The 19108-nt window shown below is 44.7% G+C and overlaps 1 protein-coding gene and 1 long non-coding RNA gene across 3 annotated transcripts; one reads left to right on the top strand and one right to left on the bottom strand.

Annotated features, from left to right (window-relative positions):
* Positions 1-6701: 6701 nt before the first annotated feature.
* LOC119310528 (F-box protein At3g07870-like) lies at positions 6702-13075 on the bottom strand. Of its 2 annotated transcripts, none has more exons than XM_037586248.1 (6): positions 12918-13075; positions 8781-10135; positions 8578-8697; positions 8093-8188; positions 7950-8009; positions 6702-6970 (listed from the first exon to the last, which is right to left on the bottom strand). In XM_037586248.1, exons 2-6 carry the CDS (start codon positions 10092-10094, stop codon positions 6878-6880), a joined length of 1683 nt encoding a protein of 560 aa, XP_037442145.1. In that variant the 5' UTR covers positions 10095-10135; positions 12918-13075; the 3' UTR covers positions 6702-6877. The 2 variants fall into 2 exon arrangements, with proteins under 2 accessions (XP_037442145.1, XP_037442146.1); XM_037586249.1 differs by having other exon boundaries at positions 6702-6967.
* Positions 11044-11927, top strand: LOC119310529. Its single transcript, XR_005150715.1, has 2 exons — positions 11044-11177; positions 11528-11927. It is a non-coding gene; the product is annotated as an uncharacterized LOC119310529 (long non-coding RNA).
* Positions 13076-19108: the final 6033 nt, after the last annotated feature.

The raw sequence follows: 19108 nt of genomic DNA, 5'->3' as shown, positions 1-19108 counted from the left end.
TTTCACATCTAAACTGCTACAAATATATAATGCAGTAACAAAAAACAAAACAAAAACTAGGAAAATAAAGACCATAAACATAGTGGACATCAGCTTAGATGTAACATAACTATGTTATGTCATATCTAGATGTGTCCTAAACAGACCCATGATGAAGCAACGATCCAGGTTGAATTCCAAATCAACAGGGGAACCGGATTCGAGCAAAAATGCTAGACGTACGGGGTCCTGGCGGACTCAGGATTTGGATATCAGTTTGGCTTGGCTAGGTCTCAGTCAACTTTATAAAATTAAGCCAACTTGATAAAAAAAATCCGGTGCACATCAACCATGTTAACAATTTCAGTAGGCTGAGAACCGGAAGCAAGAGGCTCAAAAACAAATTAATGTTAATAGTGTTTGGCAGCGGAAATGCCGTTTGGAGGCCGAGCACCATGAAGCTCGTTATCTGGCTCGTCAGTCTCCCTATGGATCAGCCAGAGTGCCATTTACTCCAACCGTATTTCATCTGACACAGTTTTACACCATACCGTATACTCTATTTTACGCACAGTGTTATACGCTGCCATGCCAGGCTGTTCACACACGTTACATCGCCTCACCCATTCTGTCCATGCTAGATGGAACAAATAAGTGGTGCGCCTTGTTATTTTGTACCACCTGAGTTATAATTGTAATTTTACAATTGACGAAAAGTTGTGTAAATAATTATATTGTACAATAGTACGGACAATAACACTTCTAATTTTCTATCCAAATTCGAAACATAGCTGTACAAATAATAATGAGAAAACATTTGCTTCGCGAACGAAATGGTCTGAATCCATGGCCTGGCTCTCATCACCAAAATATCAGCTTGTGGTTGTATATTTGTTTCAACATAATTTTTAAAATTTTGGAATGAAACTTTAAACTTCCATCTCCACAAAACTTCAAGAATATTCAACCTCGGAAACGAGAGTTCTTGAGAACAGGTCCACCGGATAATTCCCCGTCCCGGATTAGATATACGGGCGATGTCACTAACCAAACGATTATTAGTTTCCTCTAAAATATTTTTTTGTATATATGGTGAATATTTTAAAAAATATTTGACGAGCATATTTTAAATACACGATGAACACTTATTTTATTTATGTCATAAACATTTTCCAAATACCTGATGAACATTTGTGTTTCAATGTGTGATGAACTTTTCACATACACGATGAATATTTTTCCAATACACGATGAAGGTCTTTTAAATACACACGGTCAATTTTTAAATTAGTGAATATTTTTACATGATAACATTTTCTAAATACACGATGGATAATTTTCATATATAAGACAAACATTTTCTTTTTGAATGTGTGGTGGACATGTTCTCTAATATGCATTGAATATTTTTTTTTAAATACACAATCAAGATTGGTTCTAATGTGCGATGGACAATTTTGCAATACCTGCGAACCTCTTTTATAAAGAATAAATACAAATAGACGAAAAAACAAAAAACAAATAGAAAAAAAAGGAAAAACAACTAGGCCTGCATGTGCCCCTTTGGGCGTGCAGCCTACTCCCTCTGTCCATGAATAAGTGTACATCTAGCTTTCTTTTTAAGTCAAAAATTTAAAAAAATTGACCAACTTTATAGAAAATAACAGTAACATATATGACATCAAATTGATATATTATCAAAATACATTTCAAAACGGATCTAGTAATACTAATTTAATTCCATAAATGTTGCTACTTTTCCCTAAAAATTTGGTCAAAGTTTTAAAACTTTGACTTAAGACAAAAGCTAGATATACCCTTATTCGTGGACGGATGGAGTATGCGCTGGACGGACGTGCCGCTGCTTCGCACACTTTGAGCGACTACAGGTGAGGCATAGCAGCGCCTAAATTCAAACCCGCCCAGGAGGCACCTCATGTTCTTGCAATAATCGCCCAGCTGTAGGCCAACGTACAATTTTTTATTTTAAAACGGAGGCAAAAGCTTTGCCTCATCCATTAAATAAGAAAGAATAGAGTTTGTTACAAATCATCCACGACACCACATGGTTTATTACTCTCGCGATATGAAAGACCCTAATTTTTTTGCACCGGCGGTGACCCAAAGGTTGGCCTCGATCGAGATGGTGTTAAGCAAGATAGTCGGTGGAGCGCTTTTAAACCTAAACACTCTTGCATTTCGCTCATTCCAAATTATCCATGTCACAAGCATGGTGAGGGAGGCTTTGGCTTGACGGTTTGGCGTGCCGGCGTCACAAGTGCTTGTCCGAAGATGTGAAATTTTTCAATGACCAACGCCCACAGCCTTAGAGTATAGCGGCACTTGAAGAATAGGTGTGACCCGCTTTCTTGCACCCTCTTGCAAAGTGGACACAAACCACGATTTGGCCATCCTCTCTTGGCTAATCTGTCTGCGGTCCAAATTCTATCTTGAAGTGCCAACCAAGCAAAGAACTTTACTTTGGGGGGACCCCAGACCTTCCAAACCATTTGGTCCATGGGTGAAAACACCATCCCTATTAATTGCACCTTATATGCCGAGGCCGCCGAGTAGTGCCCACTAGTCGTGTGTTTCCATAAAATGTCGTCCTCGGCGAGCGCATCAAGATGCACCTCATCCAATAACATCCAAAGGGTGAAAAATTGTGTGATGAACTCAACGGAAATAATGGTTGGAGGCTTGATCTTGAGCATCCACGCGTTGTGCTTGATGGCCTCGCGCACTTTCCACTTCTTTCGCGATGAGACTTCGAATATTAGTGGCGCAATGTTCTTCGGCTTGCGCCCAAGAAGCCAAGGTGATTTCCAAAAAGGTGTCTTCGCACCATTGCCCACGGTGATAGTGGTAGACGCATAGAAAAAGTTGAGGTCCTCCTCATTGCACGGGTTGCCCATCCCCACCCACAACTTGGTGGGCTCCTTCCATTCATACCAAGGCCACCACAGCCGCAGAGCACGCGCGAACTTTTTCATGTTGAGTATCCCAAGCCCCCCATACTCAACTGGCCTACAGACAATTTCCCAATTCACCTTGCATTTCGCCCCCGTCGTCTTGTCCGAGCCGGACCATAGGAAAGCTCTCTCGAGTTGGTTGACTTTGAAGAGGATACTTGGTGGGATGATCAACGGTGTGATGAAGTAGATCACTTGGGAAGTGAGAACAGACTTGACAAGGGCCGTGCGCCCAATGGTGGTGATGTTTTGGCCCTCATACATTGTCAACTTGGATGCAACCTTGTCCACAAGAAATTGAAGATCCACCAATCTTAGCTTCCAAACAGAGAGGGGGAGCCCCAAGTACCTCAAGTGGAAAGAAGCCCTAGTTGCCGGCAGATTTTGAGTGATATGATCCAAGTCAAGATTATTGCAACGAATGGGCACCATCGAACTCTTATGAAAGTTGGTGCAAAGTCCCGTGACCTCGCCAAATCCTCTCAAAATATTAGCAAGATTGTCAACATCCTTTTTGATCGGAGCCAGGAAGATGGCCGCATCATCCGCATAAAGGGAGGTTCACATCATGGCACCCCTACCCCGAATTTTGTGGAGGAGCCCCTTTCGCGTAGCCACATCAAGGATTCTTTGGAGCGGGTCAATGGCGATGATGAACAGAAGCGGGGAGATGGGGTCCCCTTGCCGGAAACCACGACCATGCTTGATTGGGTTGCCGGCAATGCCATTGAGGATAATCCTCAATGATGAAGAACTAAGAAGCGTCGTGATCCAATCCCTAAACTTGCTTGGGAAACCTCACCGTTGGAGAAGGTCCAGTATATATTCCCATTTGACCGAGTCGAATGCCTTGCGAATATCTAATTTGAAAAGGAGGGATGGGGTCTTGCTCTTGTGCAGGCGTCGTGCAAGATTGCAAACATAAGTTATCATGAATACTTCTCATTTTGATGAAGGCACTTTGGGCATTGGAGATGAGGGCCGTCATGTGCGGAGTGAGCCGAGTGGAGAGCACCTTTGCAATAATCTTGGCGATCGCATGGATAAGACTAATAGGCCTATAGTCCGCAATCCCCTCTGCCCCATCCTTTTTTGGCAAGAGCACCACATTCGCAGAGTTGAGCCAGTGGAGGTTCGAAGTGTGGAGGGAGTCGAAACGAGCAATGGCCCTCATGAGGTCGTGCTTGACAGTGCCCCAACACTTTATGAAGAATAGGCCCGTGAATCCATCCGGACCCGGGGCCTTGTCATTTGGCATGTCGTTGATTGCTTGAAGAACCTCCATCTCGGTCATTGGAGAGTCAAGGCCATGCATGTCAAGGCGTTCCATATTGAGCTCCTCCCAATTGAAATCTTTTGAACTTTTCGCTCCTTTCTTCATAACATGGGAGAAGTGGTCTTGGATTAATTTCTCTTTGGCTTCATGCTCGGTGACCCAACCATGCTCGTTCTTGATTCGATGGATATGATTTTTTTCTCCTCCTAGCATTAACCCAGCGGTGGAAGAATTTAGTATTGGCGTCACCTTCTTTGAGGTTGGAGATTCGCGCACACTGTTTCTTGCGCGATCTCTCGATCACGGCCAAAGCAATGACCCTTCTCTTAAGCCTAGCCCGTAGGTCACGCTCATCGGGCGAGAGAGGCCTATCCTCTTGGGCTTGGGCGATGTCGAGGCGAAGAATCACCAAAAGAGCGGCTTGGAGATGGATTTTAGCCTTGGAGAAAAGGCCCCTACTCCATTCGGAGAGGTGGATCGCCGTCTTTTTGAGCTTGTGGAAGATGATTTGATAGGGTTCGGTATGGTCAACCCGTTCGTTCCACGCCATTTGGACCACCTCGTTGAAGCCGGGCATGGATGCCCAAAAGTTTTGAAATTTAAAAGTTCGTGGCCTCCGCGGGCCCTTGTCATCGGCAAGCAAAAGCGGACAATGATCGGAGAGGAATGATGAAAGTGCATGGAGGATATGCGTGTTGAAGGTTGTATCCCACTCGGCGTTGCAGAAAAAAGAGTCAAGCTTGCATAGCGTTGGGTTTTCCCTCTCGTTGCTCCAAGTGAACCTCCGATTTTGGAGATGGATTTCTTTGAGCTCGCAACTATGGAGTGTGGCCTGAAAACGGTTGATCCTGCCATGGTGAACATTTCTCTTGTTCTTGTCTCTCGCTCGATAAATTTGATTAAAGTCTCCGGAGGCAAGCCAAGCCATCCCCAAAGGCGGCTTCTGGCTGAGGAGCTCGGCAAAGAAAACGTCTTTGCAAAAGGGGTCGGTGGGGCCGTAGACAGATGTGAACTTGAAGACCACGTCGGTCGCTCTTACACGGATCATGGCGGACAAGCAATACGCAGTGTTGGTGACGTTGGATGCTTCAACTAATATATCATCCCGCCCAGCTGTAGGCCAACGTACAATTTGGGAACACGAGAGAATGGCACCAGTGTATTTCTCGTAGATAGCATCCGTATATAACCTGGAAAGTCAGAAAGTGCGGATCCCAGTGCCACAATGTACGCACTAGATAGCGGCCTTCAGGCAGCTCGTCCTCCAAAACGTCCCTCCCGTTTGGCAGCACTTTTACAAATCCTAAACTCTTCATAACTTCTGAATTGCGATCTCAGAATTACCATATTGTATAAGTTGGACACAGAAAATCTTGGCATCAGATGCAGATAGGAACTCGAATAATAAGATGATTTGCATTATGACGATGATCTATAGGAGACGTACATGATATGCACTACTCTTCATAGCATCCCAGCACACGAAAAAAATAAGTAAAATCTGACACTGACACAAAATGAGAATCGGAGAGATTAATAGAGTGTGATGCCTTGACCTTGGCTAGTTCGTTGGCTGGAGTAGCGAATTAGGTTGCGCGCGTCTGACTCGCCGTATGAATCAGATGGACCAGTTGTATGAATCAGATGGTGAGCAGAGGAGCACGATCGAAGAGCAGATCGAGGCAGGCGGGCGGCAAGGGCATGGACGGCGGCAGCTGCGTCTAAATCACACGTAGTGCACGCTAATCACGGGAGAACCCAACTTCCACGAGACTTAGGGCGGAGGCTAGTTTGCCAATCTGGCCGAGCATGGGCTTTTACCTGGGCTTTTTTCTTTTTCCAAAATACATGTTGAGATAGGGCCAAATACTCTTCTAAAAAAAAATAGGGCCAAATACGTGTTTACCCGCAGCCGAAATACATGGAAGACCATACACGAAGAACGTTGTAAAATGAGTTGAAGAACCAGCGGAATGTGAACTGAGGAATCAAGGGTCTAGCACACGACGCTGTCCATTTACAGCGAGGAGGCGAGACGAGGCTCAGCAGCTGGTGAGAGCAGGGAGCCCAGGACGCTGACAGGAGTTGGTTTGATCTTCAGATCAAATGCCTCGCTGTCAAGCAAATTCTTCAATGTCTCAAATCAAACAATATGTTAATCACCGTCACATGGACTAAATTAAGTGCCGTAAATTCAAATGGAGAAAAACGTAGCAACACATAGATTTGGTTATGTATTTATGGAATGGGAAGACATGTATTCCACTAACCAGAGTGCCTAGCCAAATTGCCGGACACCAAGTCACGTACTCCCTCCGTCCGAAAATACTTGTCATCAAAATGGATAAAAAGAGATGTATCTAGAACTAAAATACATCTAGATACATCTCCTTTTATCTAGTTTGATGACAAGTATTTCCGGACGGAGGGAGTACAAAGGTAGGAGCTGCGCCGGTTATACATACGGCTTGGGGTTCAAGTTCAACCTCCATCTAACAGCACATAGAATACTGAAGAAATCACAGTTCTACAGTTTTACTTCCCACAAAAACAAAAGGAAATCACAGTTTTACAGGAGAGGGAGCTAAACAATCCCTCGGGGGTAAAAAGAAACAGCGTTGAACAACAGCCTGAGTGAGCTGAGAAGATGTCACGGTAGGCTCTCAGGTATCAAAGTCTTCACATCATCGCCCTCACTGAGATCTTGAGAAGAAATGCCAGCATTTGAACTCGAAGCACGCTTCTGAAACATGAGTATGGTTCAGATACAGGACAATGGTACTTTCATCACAAGACAGGTAGAATAGCCGTTCGAGAAAAAACATGACGGCACTGTTTTCTTTTCCTCAAAGAATTAAAGGTGCAGAGACAGTTTAATCAGGTCGTCACTCATATTCAAAGCTCAAATCAGAAAACGGGACATGGAAAATTTGGCGTTTAACAATCAATCCATGATTCCTACTCCGGCTGTTCCTTAACTCTTCTTATGTTAATTTGTCTGCTGTATGAAGGTGTACGATGTAGAACATTTTTAGGTACCTCTCTGTTACACTACTTGACAGCAAACAAATAACTTTTAATTCCATGCACAGCTAGCAGAGCTATGCTCAATTAACCATCATTCACTAAGTGTGCCAGCAAACGCACAAGAATGGAACTGTAGATAATAGCATGCATTCAAAGATGATAAAATTTAACAGCTTGGCAGAACCTATATCTATATGTACAAGTCTGAAAATACAAGTTAAAAAAGGAATCAACACTTGGAAGTGTTTTGCAACCAAACCAGTTCCCAAATTTAGGGCACCTACACAAACCTTGATGAAAAACTATTTATTGTTGACTGTGATTCTCAAAAAAAATGTGTTGACTGTTGGCTACCTCAGCACAATGAACATAGTAACTAGACAACTTGCACAGTAAGCAAACAAAGAACTAAAGAACACGTGTATGCATAAATTAAATCATAAAAATATGGGATGGAAAATAATTTTATTACAGGGGAGATCAGTCATTTGTACAACACGAGATAATACAATTACTACCCCCATAACTAAATATAAGACATTTAGTTACAGAGGTAGTACTTCACTTATATTTTAAAAGAAGCTAATTTGCTTATTTATTGCAGGAGAGATTAAAACAGATATAGGGGACAAGAACCAGCGAGATATAACAGAAAGGAAAAACATGAATATACTAGATCAAATATAAACTTTTACCTGATCTTCTATAGCACTACCCATCATACTAATGATACTACTTGTTACCTCATCCGTAGCCTGCAGACAAGTTAAATTATTAGTTTGACATGTTTCAAGGAAAAGACGTCAATGATCTGACTTGCAAATTTTAAACACTATACCTTCATAATAGTATTATATTTCTTCATACGAGCATTTAAATTTTGCATATCCCGCTTCTGCGCCACCCAATTAAGCCGCCGGATGGGCCTTGGCTGCTGCAGTCTCATGCAAGACACGTGTTACAGCAGCTACAAGGGTGTTCTCCCTCCGTTTTTGTACAGAAGGCCACTTCTTTTTTCGTGTCAAACTTTGACTAATAATTTTGGTCAACAAAATATGGGTTATATTCACCAAAACTATATCATAGGAAAGTTCTTTGAAATGTGCATCCAATGGCATACTTTTTGTGGCATATACCTAACATTTTGTTGGTAAAATTAATGGTCAAAGTATGAAAAATAATAATGAAGTGGCCTTGTATACAAAAACAGAGGGAGTACTTAATTAAAGAACTATGTTTTCTCCTTTTCAGATGATTATCTGACCATTCAAATATAATATGAAAATAAAATGTATGCTGACTTCCATTTAGACAAAGAATTACCTGATCTGGAAAGTTTGGAGATATTTGATTGATGTTCATGCTGATTTCCTGTCGAACCGTATCATCCAATATATGCGGCAGCAGATTATTGATCATCATGCGATAGCGTTGCGCACGGACCTATAAAACAGCAACTCTGATATTGTTAAAATTTCCAGAATAATAAATTCTAGTTAAGATAAATTTGAATTCAGCAAACATACAGTTTCCTTGTGCTCATCTCGGTGAGTGTCGCTCCACATTCTTTCATTCTCAGAGAGCTCATGCTCCCACGCCTCCCACTTCTTCAATTCCCAGCCTTCCCGCTGTTTTGGCCTACGCGCAATGGCAGTCTTCTTGTATACATCTAAACGTACAAGTGACTTCACACAGATATAGGATTGCATGTTCTCAGGCTTGTAGGGACTGAAATCTAACAGCTTTGCCATCTTACACAGTTTAGTATTGAAGTTCTCCCCGAGCAACTCATAGGAATATAGGTTGCCGTCACGACGTTGCAGTATGATCTTATCCTCATGAACCAAATTTGGACCCGGAATGTAATCTGGCGAGTACTGAATATTGTACTTCTGGATCCACCTTTGCTCTGTTTTGTTCTCAAGTTCCCAGATCTGCAGCTTACCAACAAGCCTTCTGGGCAGAGAAGGACAGGTTTGAGCAGTCGCTACACATACCTTGCCATCCATCTCTCTGATCCAGTACCGACGAGAACCACCAGCAGCAAAATCTTCAGGTTTAGTTGCTGGCAGTTGTATCTGTGCAAAACTTTCTCCACAGAGATCGAAGGTCATAACTGCATGCTGCCAGCTGGCTACCATGTCTTCAATTAGCCAATACAGTGTTCCGTCAATAGTGACCGCTCCAGAGTTTTTTACACAGTTTAAGCTTAGGGCTTCTGGAGTTTTGATATCCCTCCATTTCTCATCACCAAGCGTGTAAACTTGAATGACGCTGAATCTGTTATTATTACGGGGGCAAGGGCGACCCTCGATGAAATCACCAAGGAAGTGTGCAATCTTGTATTCTTTTGTCAATGGGTGAAACCCAAAGTTGTAGAACAAGAAGTGATCACCCCTCAAATTCTTTACAGGTTTCTCAAGATGCAGGAATTCACCGGTTGCAAGATTAGCTATCTTGAGTGTTGATGACTTTGTGTATAAGCAAAGAAGCCCATTGCATGAACCACAAAGGAAATCATCAGGCCCAATCACTGGCACTGCATACGTTGACAGCGACGAGGCTTCATCAATCAGGATAGCATCAGCAGGATGGGGCTCGCGTGAGACCGACTCTTGTGGGAAGAACAGAAGGGCATAATGGGGTGCATGCTGGAGGTGTGATGTGACAAACTGGGGATCTCGGATGATTTTGTGCCATTGCTCGCAAACACCAGTGCACCTCAACAAAGTGCTCACTGGAAGCTTCAAAAATATCCGCTCAATGAGTTCTCCTGGGAGACAGTTTATAATGCATTCCTCGTCTCTTTGCTTCTTTAGTTTGGTTTCCTCAGAAACCATGGCAATCTAGTCTCTTGAGGAAGCCTGGGTACCAAATCCTTCTGCAGACACATTTAAAAACAATAGGGCAAACTTAGTAAAGATTATGAGTAAAGTAATTTGCAGGAAAATAATATGAGGTTCAGGTAAAAGTTTAACAGATGTTTTAATTTATTTACTTAGAAGTTAGAATTGGTGAAGAAGGAAACAAGTGGCACCACCTGTAGCAACATGGAGCCCTGTGATGCTATTGATTAATAACCATAAACAAATCGATATACATATGATTCCTACAAAGTTTAAAAAACAAGCTAGCTTAAAACTAAAAGCACGATGAGATACACATATCAACATGCATAGATGAAACGCAAAGTGAGTACGACACCGCTAAAACACACTCCGCACAACAAAATGTGTTATGGCGCTGCTAGAAGGAGGGCGCGAGAGGGCCGGCCGGGGGCCTTTCTGCCCACGGTCGGGAAGTGGCGCTAGAAGGAGGGTGCGAGAGGGCTGGCCGGGGGCCTTTTTGCCCACGGCCGGGCAAGAGGGAAGGGATTTCCTTCTTAATTCTTGCTTGATTAGATTGATACATCTCCTCTCTTTATATAGAGGCAAAGTTCGGGAAAGCGCGCTTAATCGAGCGCTTATGCGCGCCTACGCGCAAGGCGCTGGCCTACCGCCTCGCATAGGCCATGTGCGCTCGTAAAGGCGCGACGCGCGCCTAGGCGGAGCGCTTTTCTCGCTGAGGCGAGCTTAAGCGCGCGGAACAGCGCGGAACGGGCGCTTAATGGCGCAGAACGACGAGAGGGGATCCATCGGGGAATCGGGATAAAGAGGCAGGGAGCCACGGGATGAAAGGCAGAGGGTCAAAATCGAGCCCGTGTTAGGGTTAGGGTCTCCTCTCCTCCATTCCTCGCGCCGCCGGACTCTCCTTGGGGCCGCGAGACTCTCCTCGCGCCGTCGGCAGCAGCACGCCCTCCGCCCTGGATCTGAAGCTTCTCCTCGCGCCTCTCCTGCTCGGGCCCTCCCCCACACCTCCGGTTGCTGGCCTTCGACCTCATCCCGCCGTGGATCTCGCGGCCTGGTCTTCTTCTCTTCAGGCAGGTGAGCCCCCAGATCCCCATCGATCCTACCTTCTCCTGCTAGCTTCTGCCTGTTGCTGCTTTGCTGGTGCTACTAGTTGCCGCTGAAGTGATGTTAGCTGCTGCTGGTGGTAGTTAGTGGTGCTGTTTACTAGTAGAGTAAAAGTAGTAGTACTTGGTGCTGTTGCCTGTTGCTGTTAATTTGCTGCTGCTAGCTGCTACTGCTGTTTGATGCTGCTACTACTTGTTTGCTGCTGATGCTAGCTGATGCTGATGCTGGCTGCTGCTGCTACTTGTTTGTTGCTAATGCTAGCTGCTGCTGCTGTCTGTGGCTACTAGCTGCTAATTTGTGTTGTTGACTTGTTGTTATAGGATGTCAACATCAGAGAACACCACCGCCCAAACAGAGTCCGAAAGGCCGATAGCTCTGAAGAGGAAATCCAATGATGTTGGATGGAACTATGGGAAACTATGTGATGTCACAAACAAGGAGAGGGTGAAGTGTGACTTTTGTGGCCATATTAGCACCGGAGGAATTAACCGTTTCAAGCTACACATCACAGGCACCACCTCAAGTGTTCTTTCATGTTTAAGATCAACTCCGGAGGCTAAAGCAATATGCCAGAGAGCTCTTGATGCATATGATGCATACGGGTGAGACTATTGTGGATCGTGGCCGTGGTACTTTGGTTTGGTAGCACTAAGCAAGTTTAAGACTTTTATTTGTTATGTAATATGCTTGCTTGTGAAGTTGTGAACTTGTGATATGTTCTACCTATTACATTGCTTGTTTGCTACTTTGCTAGTTTGCTTTGATTGCTCATTCAAGTTGTGAACTTGTGATATGTTCTGCCTATTACATTACATTTTACATATATATATGAATGATGAATCTGATATATAATGCTTTGCTTGCTCCTTGCTTGTTGGTTGCTGCTAACATCTTGTCATCTTCTCTATGATGTATTTAGCTGTTGCACAATGCATTGGAGGGAGACGATCAGAGGACAACATACAAAGAGGCAGGGGCAACATATTGGAGAGAGAACAAGGTTATAAACTTATAATTGTACCTCCAGTTTACATTCTAGCACTTTTTTTATGTCAAACTGCTCTTTTTTGCCCATATCCGTACAATTATATAGAAAACGCATAATTGCGCCTAATTGCGCCTAATCACGCCTAAGCTAGAAAAGCGCAAGTAGGTGGCCAAACGCATAATTAACGCCTAGCGCTTTCTCAAACTTTGTATAGAGGTTTACTTGACTCCCAAGCAAGGCTTACTTGACCCCTAAGCAAGCGACCCTTATCTCTAATTAACCCTAAGACTAACGGGCTATACCGCCAGCCCAGGCCCATTACGTACTCTAACAAAATGTGTGCATCAGCAAGACAACCATACCACTTAGAAATAGTTTGCATTGAGACATTGGACAAAACAAGCAGGTAATGCATTTTTGGCATTAGAAAAGACGCACAGACTCCGGAATCATGCAACAAAACTGCATCAGCGACAAAGAGGACAGGTCACAGTCTCACAGACAGTAATTTGCTGCACCTTTTGTGAATTTCAGTGGCTACGGTAGGTAGTATGCAAATGCCTAGACAGCTCTCTGCTGTATTCCGGCACCGTGGAACAGCAAGACAAGCGAAGGAACAAAATGATACTCGCATGAATCGATTGACGGATGCTAGTACACGGAAAGCTTGCGAGTGCGCGCTCAGCAATTTGTGGGCGGGGAAAAAGTGGGTCGGAGCTCACCGCCACCGCGTCGACCTGCAAGCCACCAAACACGCAGGAGCCCGCGAGTCGCGAGGTTCGCTTCGCCGGCAGAGGCTCCTCTTCCGCCGCAGCGGCAGCGCACGGGCGGTCTGTGTCTAGGGTTAGAGCTGGGAAATGGAGATTGGGGATCTCTTTTTTTTTCAGACAAGGGGATCTTTTTCGAGGGTTCGCGAACGCCCCGCGCGGTCGGGCGGGCACTCAGCAAGGGGGGAGAGCACGGCCCAGCACCAAGCAAACGGCTTGTTAGCGTAGTGGAAGCGATATACAGCATTTGCGGCAGTCAGACTAAAAAATATATTGCGGTTTTTCCCAATTTGCTACTAATATTTTGCATTTTTTGTAAACATCTTTTTAATTTTACTAATATTTTTGTACTCATGAAAATATTTCGAATGCGGAAGCATTTTTTGAATTTGAGAACATTTGTTGAATTCGTAAAAAATGAATTTATGAACTTCTTTTGGGTTCACAAACATTTGTTTTCAAATTCACAATCTTTTTTAATTTGTGAAAACAAATTGAATTAGCGAGAATTCTTTAATTCATGAACATTTCCTGTATTTTGCAGACTTTTTTTTAATTCAATAACTTTTTTTTGGATTCAAGAATATTTTTCCTGAAGTTGAAAAATGTTCAGAGTGTATTTGTAAAATGTTCAAACTACATTAGAAAAATGTTTATATCGCAGAAAATTATAAATAAGAAAAAATTAAAAAGAAAAAAATTGAAAGATAACTAGAATGAAACCAAACCTGAAAGAGAAAAAGGGGAAATCAGAAATGAAAAAAAAATGAAAAAGACATAAATCATACTCCCTCCATTCCACTTTGTAATGCACATAGTTTTTTGCATAAATTCCAAAATGTAGTGCGTGCATGCAGCTTCACGCTAGTATAGACGAATTAATCATCGGCTGTAACCAGATGCCTGCGCACATGGGTGCCAGAGAGGCCCTACATGCTTGGTTACTTTGGTACAAAGTGCAAGTACACATCATGCATTGGTACAAGTGTTAGAAGCCATGTGCACTATAAAATGGAATGGAGAGGGTACTATGTACCCTAGGGCTACAGGAGGTAGGAATCGCGACCGTCTATGAGCGAGCTGGGAGGCACGTTGGGCCTGGCCCATGTGAATGCGCTACGGGCGACCCTTGTTTTAGCACTCAATAAGATTCTAACTCCACTGGCTAGACCCAGAAAGGAACTGCGTGGGAGATAGAGGAAGCATGTATTTGGTGAAATCAAAATCTAAAGAAAATGTTGAAATCTTATATCTATTATATTCAAATAGGAGCCCTCCATTACCTATTTTTCTTGACATGCAGTCTACCCGCATCAACAATCAACATGCAGCCATCCACCTCAGCAAAAAAATCCACTAAACAAACCGTGTGATTAAATCCTTTTACTACTACACATTGGTTTGTCTTTGTCTTCTGAAACTGAAGAAGAGCTGAGATGCACCGTTTGGTCCGCACGTTCATCTCATTGTCTCTCCAGTCGAAAATCTTAAGCCTCCATGGAAGATGGTAGCAGCTACTACCTTGCGATGCCCCACTCGATGGCAGCCGATAGACCAAGGTTCGAATCATGGCGGCTGCTCAATTTTTACTAAAACTAAGGACGTATGAAAAAGAATAATTGGACGAAAAAGGCTGAAGAAATAATCCATCCTTTAATATTAGGTAGAGATGGCAGTGGATTCACATGTATCATACAACCAGCCAATTTTCAAGTCTTGCAAAAAATAGAACCAATTTTCAAGAATATGGGAAAGTTCATATTGCTGGATTTTGTTCTGGTCTGCTATTTTGGTTCCTAGCTACCTTTTTTTTGTGGGATGCTACTAACTTAACCTTAATATCTGACCATTTCGTGCAGCGACGCGTCAGAGTTGCGACAAAGCATCATATTTTCATGTGAGCAGTCTCAAAGTTTTAGGTGAGAACTATGTATGAAGAAAATTATTTGTACGAAGAAGATAAGTCATGGCCTGACTATAGTTTCGTACTCCCTCTATAAAGAAATATAAGATCATTTAGATCACTACTTTAGTGATTTAAATGATGTTATATTTCTATACCAAGGAAGTAGGTTGTTGTATATGATTCCTTCCACTTGAATTGTGGTCTCGACAACTATCCTATAAGATTTTGATACTTACACTCCCTATTGATCTTCTACCCATATCTGAAAATTTGTATGTTCTCAGTAACAACCGTTGAAACAAACATGTGTGTTGCTTTTTAGTACATGCGCAAACATACCCATTTAAATCTTTCATACCCACTGATATCTTTGTCGCTAATCTCGTGCACCCGATCTTTTCTTCATATCCATGAGTCAACAACATAACCCCGGGTGAAAGGATCGATATGGTTGACTAGAGGAGGGGGGTGAATAGGCAACTAACAATTTTTAGACTTTTCTTTAACAATTTAAAACTTGCAATGAAATAGGTTGTCTAGATGTGCAACTACGTGGACAACCTATATGATGCAAAGACAATGAGCACACAAGCAAGCAATGGATATAGCACAAGTAAGCTTGCAAAAGTAAAGGGATAAGATAACCAAGAGTGGAGCCGGTGGAGACGAGGATGTGTTACCGAAGTTCCTTCCTTTTAAGGGGAAGTACGTCTCCGTTAGAGTGGTGTGGAGGCACAATGCTCCCCAAGAAGCCACTAGGGCCACCGTAATCTCCTCACGCCCTCACACAATGCGAGATGCCGTGATTTCACTATTGGAGCCCTTGAAGGCGGCAACCGGACCTTTACAAACAAGATTGGGGCTATCTCCACAACACTTGGAGGCTCCCAATAAACCTACGAAGCTTCACCACAATGGAGTATGGCTTCGAGGTGACCTCAACCGTCTAGGGTGCTCAACACCCAAGAGTAACAAGATCCGCAAGGGATAAGTGGGGGGAATCAAATATCCTGTGGTGGAAGTGTAGATCGGGCACTTGTCACCCAATCCCGAGCAAATCAACAAGTTTGATTGGCTAGGGAGAGAGATCGAGTGGAAATGGAGCTTGGAGCAACAATGGAGCTTGGAGATAGAAGAGGTAGTCAACTAGAGGTAGAAGACGCCCCTTTTATAGTCGTGGACAAATTCCAACCGTTATCCACATGTTCAGCCCGCGACACACGGTACTACCGCTCCAGGGGCGCGGTACTACCGCGAGGCTGTGCGGTACTACCATGGCTAACCACGGTACTACCGCGACAGCAACACAGACCAGAACTAGCCTAATAAGGGGGCAATACTACCGCTTGCGCGGTACTACCGCACCCACCTGCGGTACTACCGCAAGGCAGGAAAGTTACGGTCTGGGAAGGGCGCGGATGAAATAAATTACATTCGTGCCTACTTCCGCTGAACCAGAGGAGGTACAGAAATCTGACGCGGTACTACCGTGCGGGCGCGGATGTAAAAAATTACATCTGCGCCTACTACCGCGGCATTGCGGTACTAGGTAGGAGGGCCACGGTACTACGACTCCTAGGGAGCGGTACTACCGTGGGCCTCCACGGTACTACCGCGCTGGGCGAGCGGTACTACCGTGGAGGGCGCGGATGTAAAAAATTACATCCGCCCCTACTACCGTACCGGAGCGGCACAAGGCCAGGGAGCCGCGGTACTACCGCTCCAGATGAGCGGTACTACCATGACTCCCAGCGGTACTACCGCTTGTACTTGCGGTACTACCGCAAGCACAACAGTAGGTGTCAGATTTCCGCACAACCAGGATAACAAAGGGAAGCTCCAAAATGCAGGGAAAGGAGGAACAAGTGTACGTGTTGATTCCACCCAAACCTTTCCGATGTGGACCCCCTCTTAATAGTACGGCTCTCCTACGACACAAATCCACCAAAGAGAAACGTAGAACGACGCCGACTTCAATAGTCTCCGAGGGGCACCGAATCGTCTCATGCCTAGATTATGAATAACCTGAGAAACTCAAGGCACACGATTAGTCCGCAAAAGCATTGTCATCAATCACCAAAACACCTGAGGGAAGTATATGCCCTTACAATCTCCCCCTTTTTGGTGGATTGATGACAACACGGGATTTGCATAAGGATAAGATAATTTAGAGCAGGGGCAAACCCCACCTCTCTAAAATATAGACGGGCTCCCCCTAGATGTGTGCACTTTAGATGAATGCTTTGGACTGCATAGCACACAGACTAGGATCAACACTCCCCCTATATTTTAGAGACTAAGACATGATAATAAGCAGAGCAAGGCATAAAAATAGCACAATATAACACGAGCTCGCTAGGATAGATAGAGTGCATAAGTCTTACACCATACGAAGTAAAGCTACTGAGGTTCAACCGAGAAAGCAGCAAACACACGACACAAACGAGAAAGCAGCAAACACACGACACACTCACAAATCCCACACGACACACTCGCAAATCCCTACACTCTCTCCCCCTTTGGCATCGAGACGCCAAAAAGGCAGAGAGGACACCTACACACAAGAGGTGGCTCAAGCAGAGAACTCGTCCCAATCCTCTCCATCGGACGCCTCGGCAGCATGGATGGACTCCTCGACATCCTCCTCAGACTCAGTCCACCTGTAACCCTGCTTCTCCATCCACTCGGCTTCTGGAGTGATGTGCTCCTCAGACCCGCCAGACACTTCCTCACCATAGAGCTGCAAGATCTTGTTGTCCCGGCGACGACTCTCCTTGGACGCCATGTGAGTCCTGTACTGCCCCTTGGCTTGCATGCAAAAAAGAGTCTTCATCTTGTCCTTCAGCTTCTTGGCCCATGATGGCATAGAGGCACTCTGGGAAGGTCTAGCAGCATGGCCCTCAGCAACATCCTCGGGGCCAGCATCCTCCTCATCAACAGCAGTCCGAGCAGCAGTCGCCTCGGCGCGAGTAGTGGTGTTGGCCCAGTTGGGTTTGATACGCAGGCAGATGGGCTCATGGCGAACCCAGTCAGGAGCAAGAAACTCATCAGTAGGAAACATCTTCTCCCAAGTCTTCGAAATCAGTAGAAACAGATAGGGCCCATAGATAGGCACCTTGCGGTTGAACACTGCAAACCGGAGCTCACACCACATGATGTGTGAGACATCAAGTGGATGTGACTGAGACGAACGAGCATCCTCGCAGATGAGCATCATGTCCACCATATAGGCATGAACCTTGTCTTTATCACCGATGCGAGGGAACAAGGAGTTGCGGAAGATGCGATACATGATATCCAAGAAAGGGTTGAGCACCAAAGTTGTCTTGCCAGTGGCGAGTGCCTTCTCAACCATGAAAGGGGCAAGTCTGTCCTTGCTAGCAGAGTCAGCATTGGCATGGGGGCGAACACCCACTGGAGAGTCGAGACCATCATCAGGAACCTAGAGGAGATCCATGAACTCCTTCCAGGTGGCAGATAGCTTACGGCCGTTGGTCATCTAGGTCATCCTCCGGTCCTCATCGGAGTGAAAGTAGACTGAGGCAAAGAACTGACATATGAGCTCATGGTCATAGTCGAGGTGGAAGGTAATCACATGCTCAATGCCAAACTGCTCCACCAAGTCTAGAGCCTCTTCAAAGTAGTCATGAAACTTGTCCTTCCTCATGTGATGCATATCAATCCACTTCACCTCCACATAGGTGTTCTGCTTGTTCTTGATGACATCCAGATAGATGTTGACATGTTGCTTGTTCCAGAACAACTCACAGCCTCTGAAGGTGGCACGTGGATGCACATAAGGGTGAAGTTGCCTGAGACGGACATAATCAGCTTGGGCAATCTCATCCATGCCCTTAGCGGGCTCCTTGTGCTTGCTAGCTGAGTGCTTGACATTGCGCTTGGAGGCAGACGAGCCTTCTGGTACTTCTCCTGGGTTGCGCAAACGCTTGGAGCCAGTGTCACGACTGGGGTTGGACCGGCGAGAGCCACCACCTGAGACACACACGCAAAACACCAAAGACACGAAAGGATCAATGCAAAGGCCACGAACAAGCACAAGAAACCCATAGAAGACATACGAGAAAGTTGGCATGCGAAAGAAGTGAGCCACGGTAAAACTGCCATTGCATGCGGTACTAAAAGATTAGTACTGTTCCAAACGCGGTAGTACCGTGCGATGTCACGGTAGTACCGTGGTTGGAGCGGAAGTAAACTTTTAGTACCGCACAGAGCGCGGTAG

Source organism: Triticum dicoccoides, chromosome 5B, assembly GCF_002162155.2.
Source record: "Triticum dicoccoides isolate Atlit2015 ecotype Zavitan chromosome 5B, WEW_v2.0, whole genome shotgun sequence".
Taxonomy (NCBI): domain Eukaryota; kingdom Viridiplantae; phylum Streptophyta; class Magnoliopsida; order Poales; family Poaceae; genus Triticum; species Triticum dicoccoides.
Note: the sequence above shows the minus strand (reverse complement) of the source record. Positions and strands in the feature narration are given on the sequence as shown.

Coding starts and splice junctions, on each gene's coding strand:
- LOC119310528 (XM_037586248.1), bottom strand. CDS start 10,094: ATGGTTTCTGAGGAAACCAAACTAAAGAAGCAAAGAGACGAGGAATGC. Junction 8,698..8,780: donor GAGATGAGCACAAGGAAACT/GTATGTTTGCTG, acceptor GCTGTTTTATAG/GTCCGTGCGCAACGCTATCG. Junction 6,971..7,949: donor GTAGTGCTATAGAAGATCAG/GTAAAAGTTTAT, acceptor CTCATGTTTCAG/AAGCGTGCTTCGAGTTCAAA.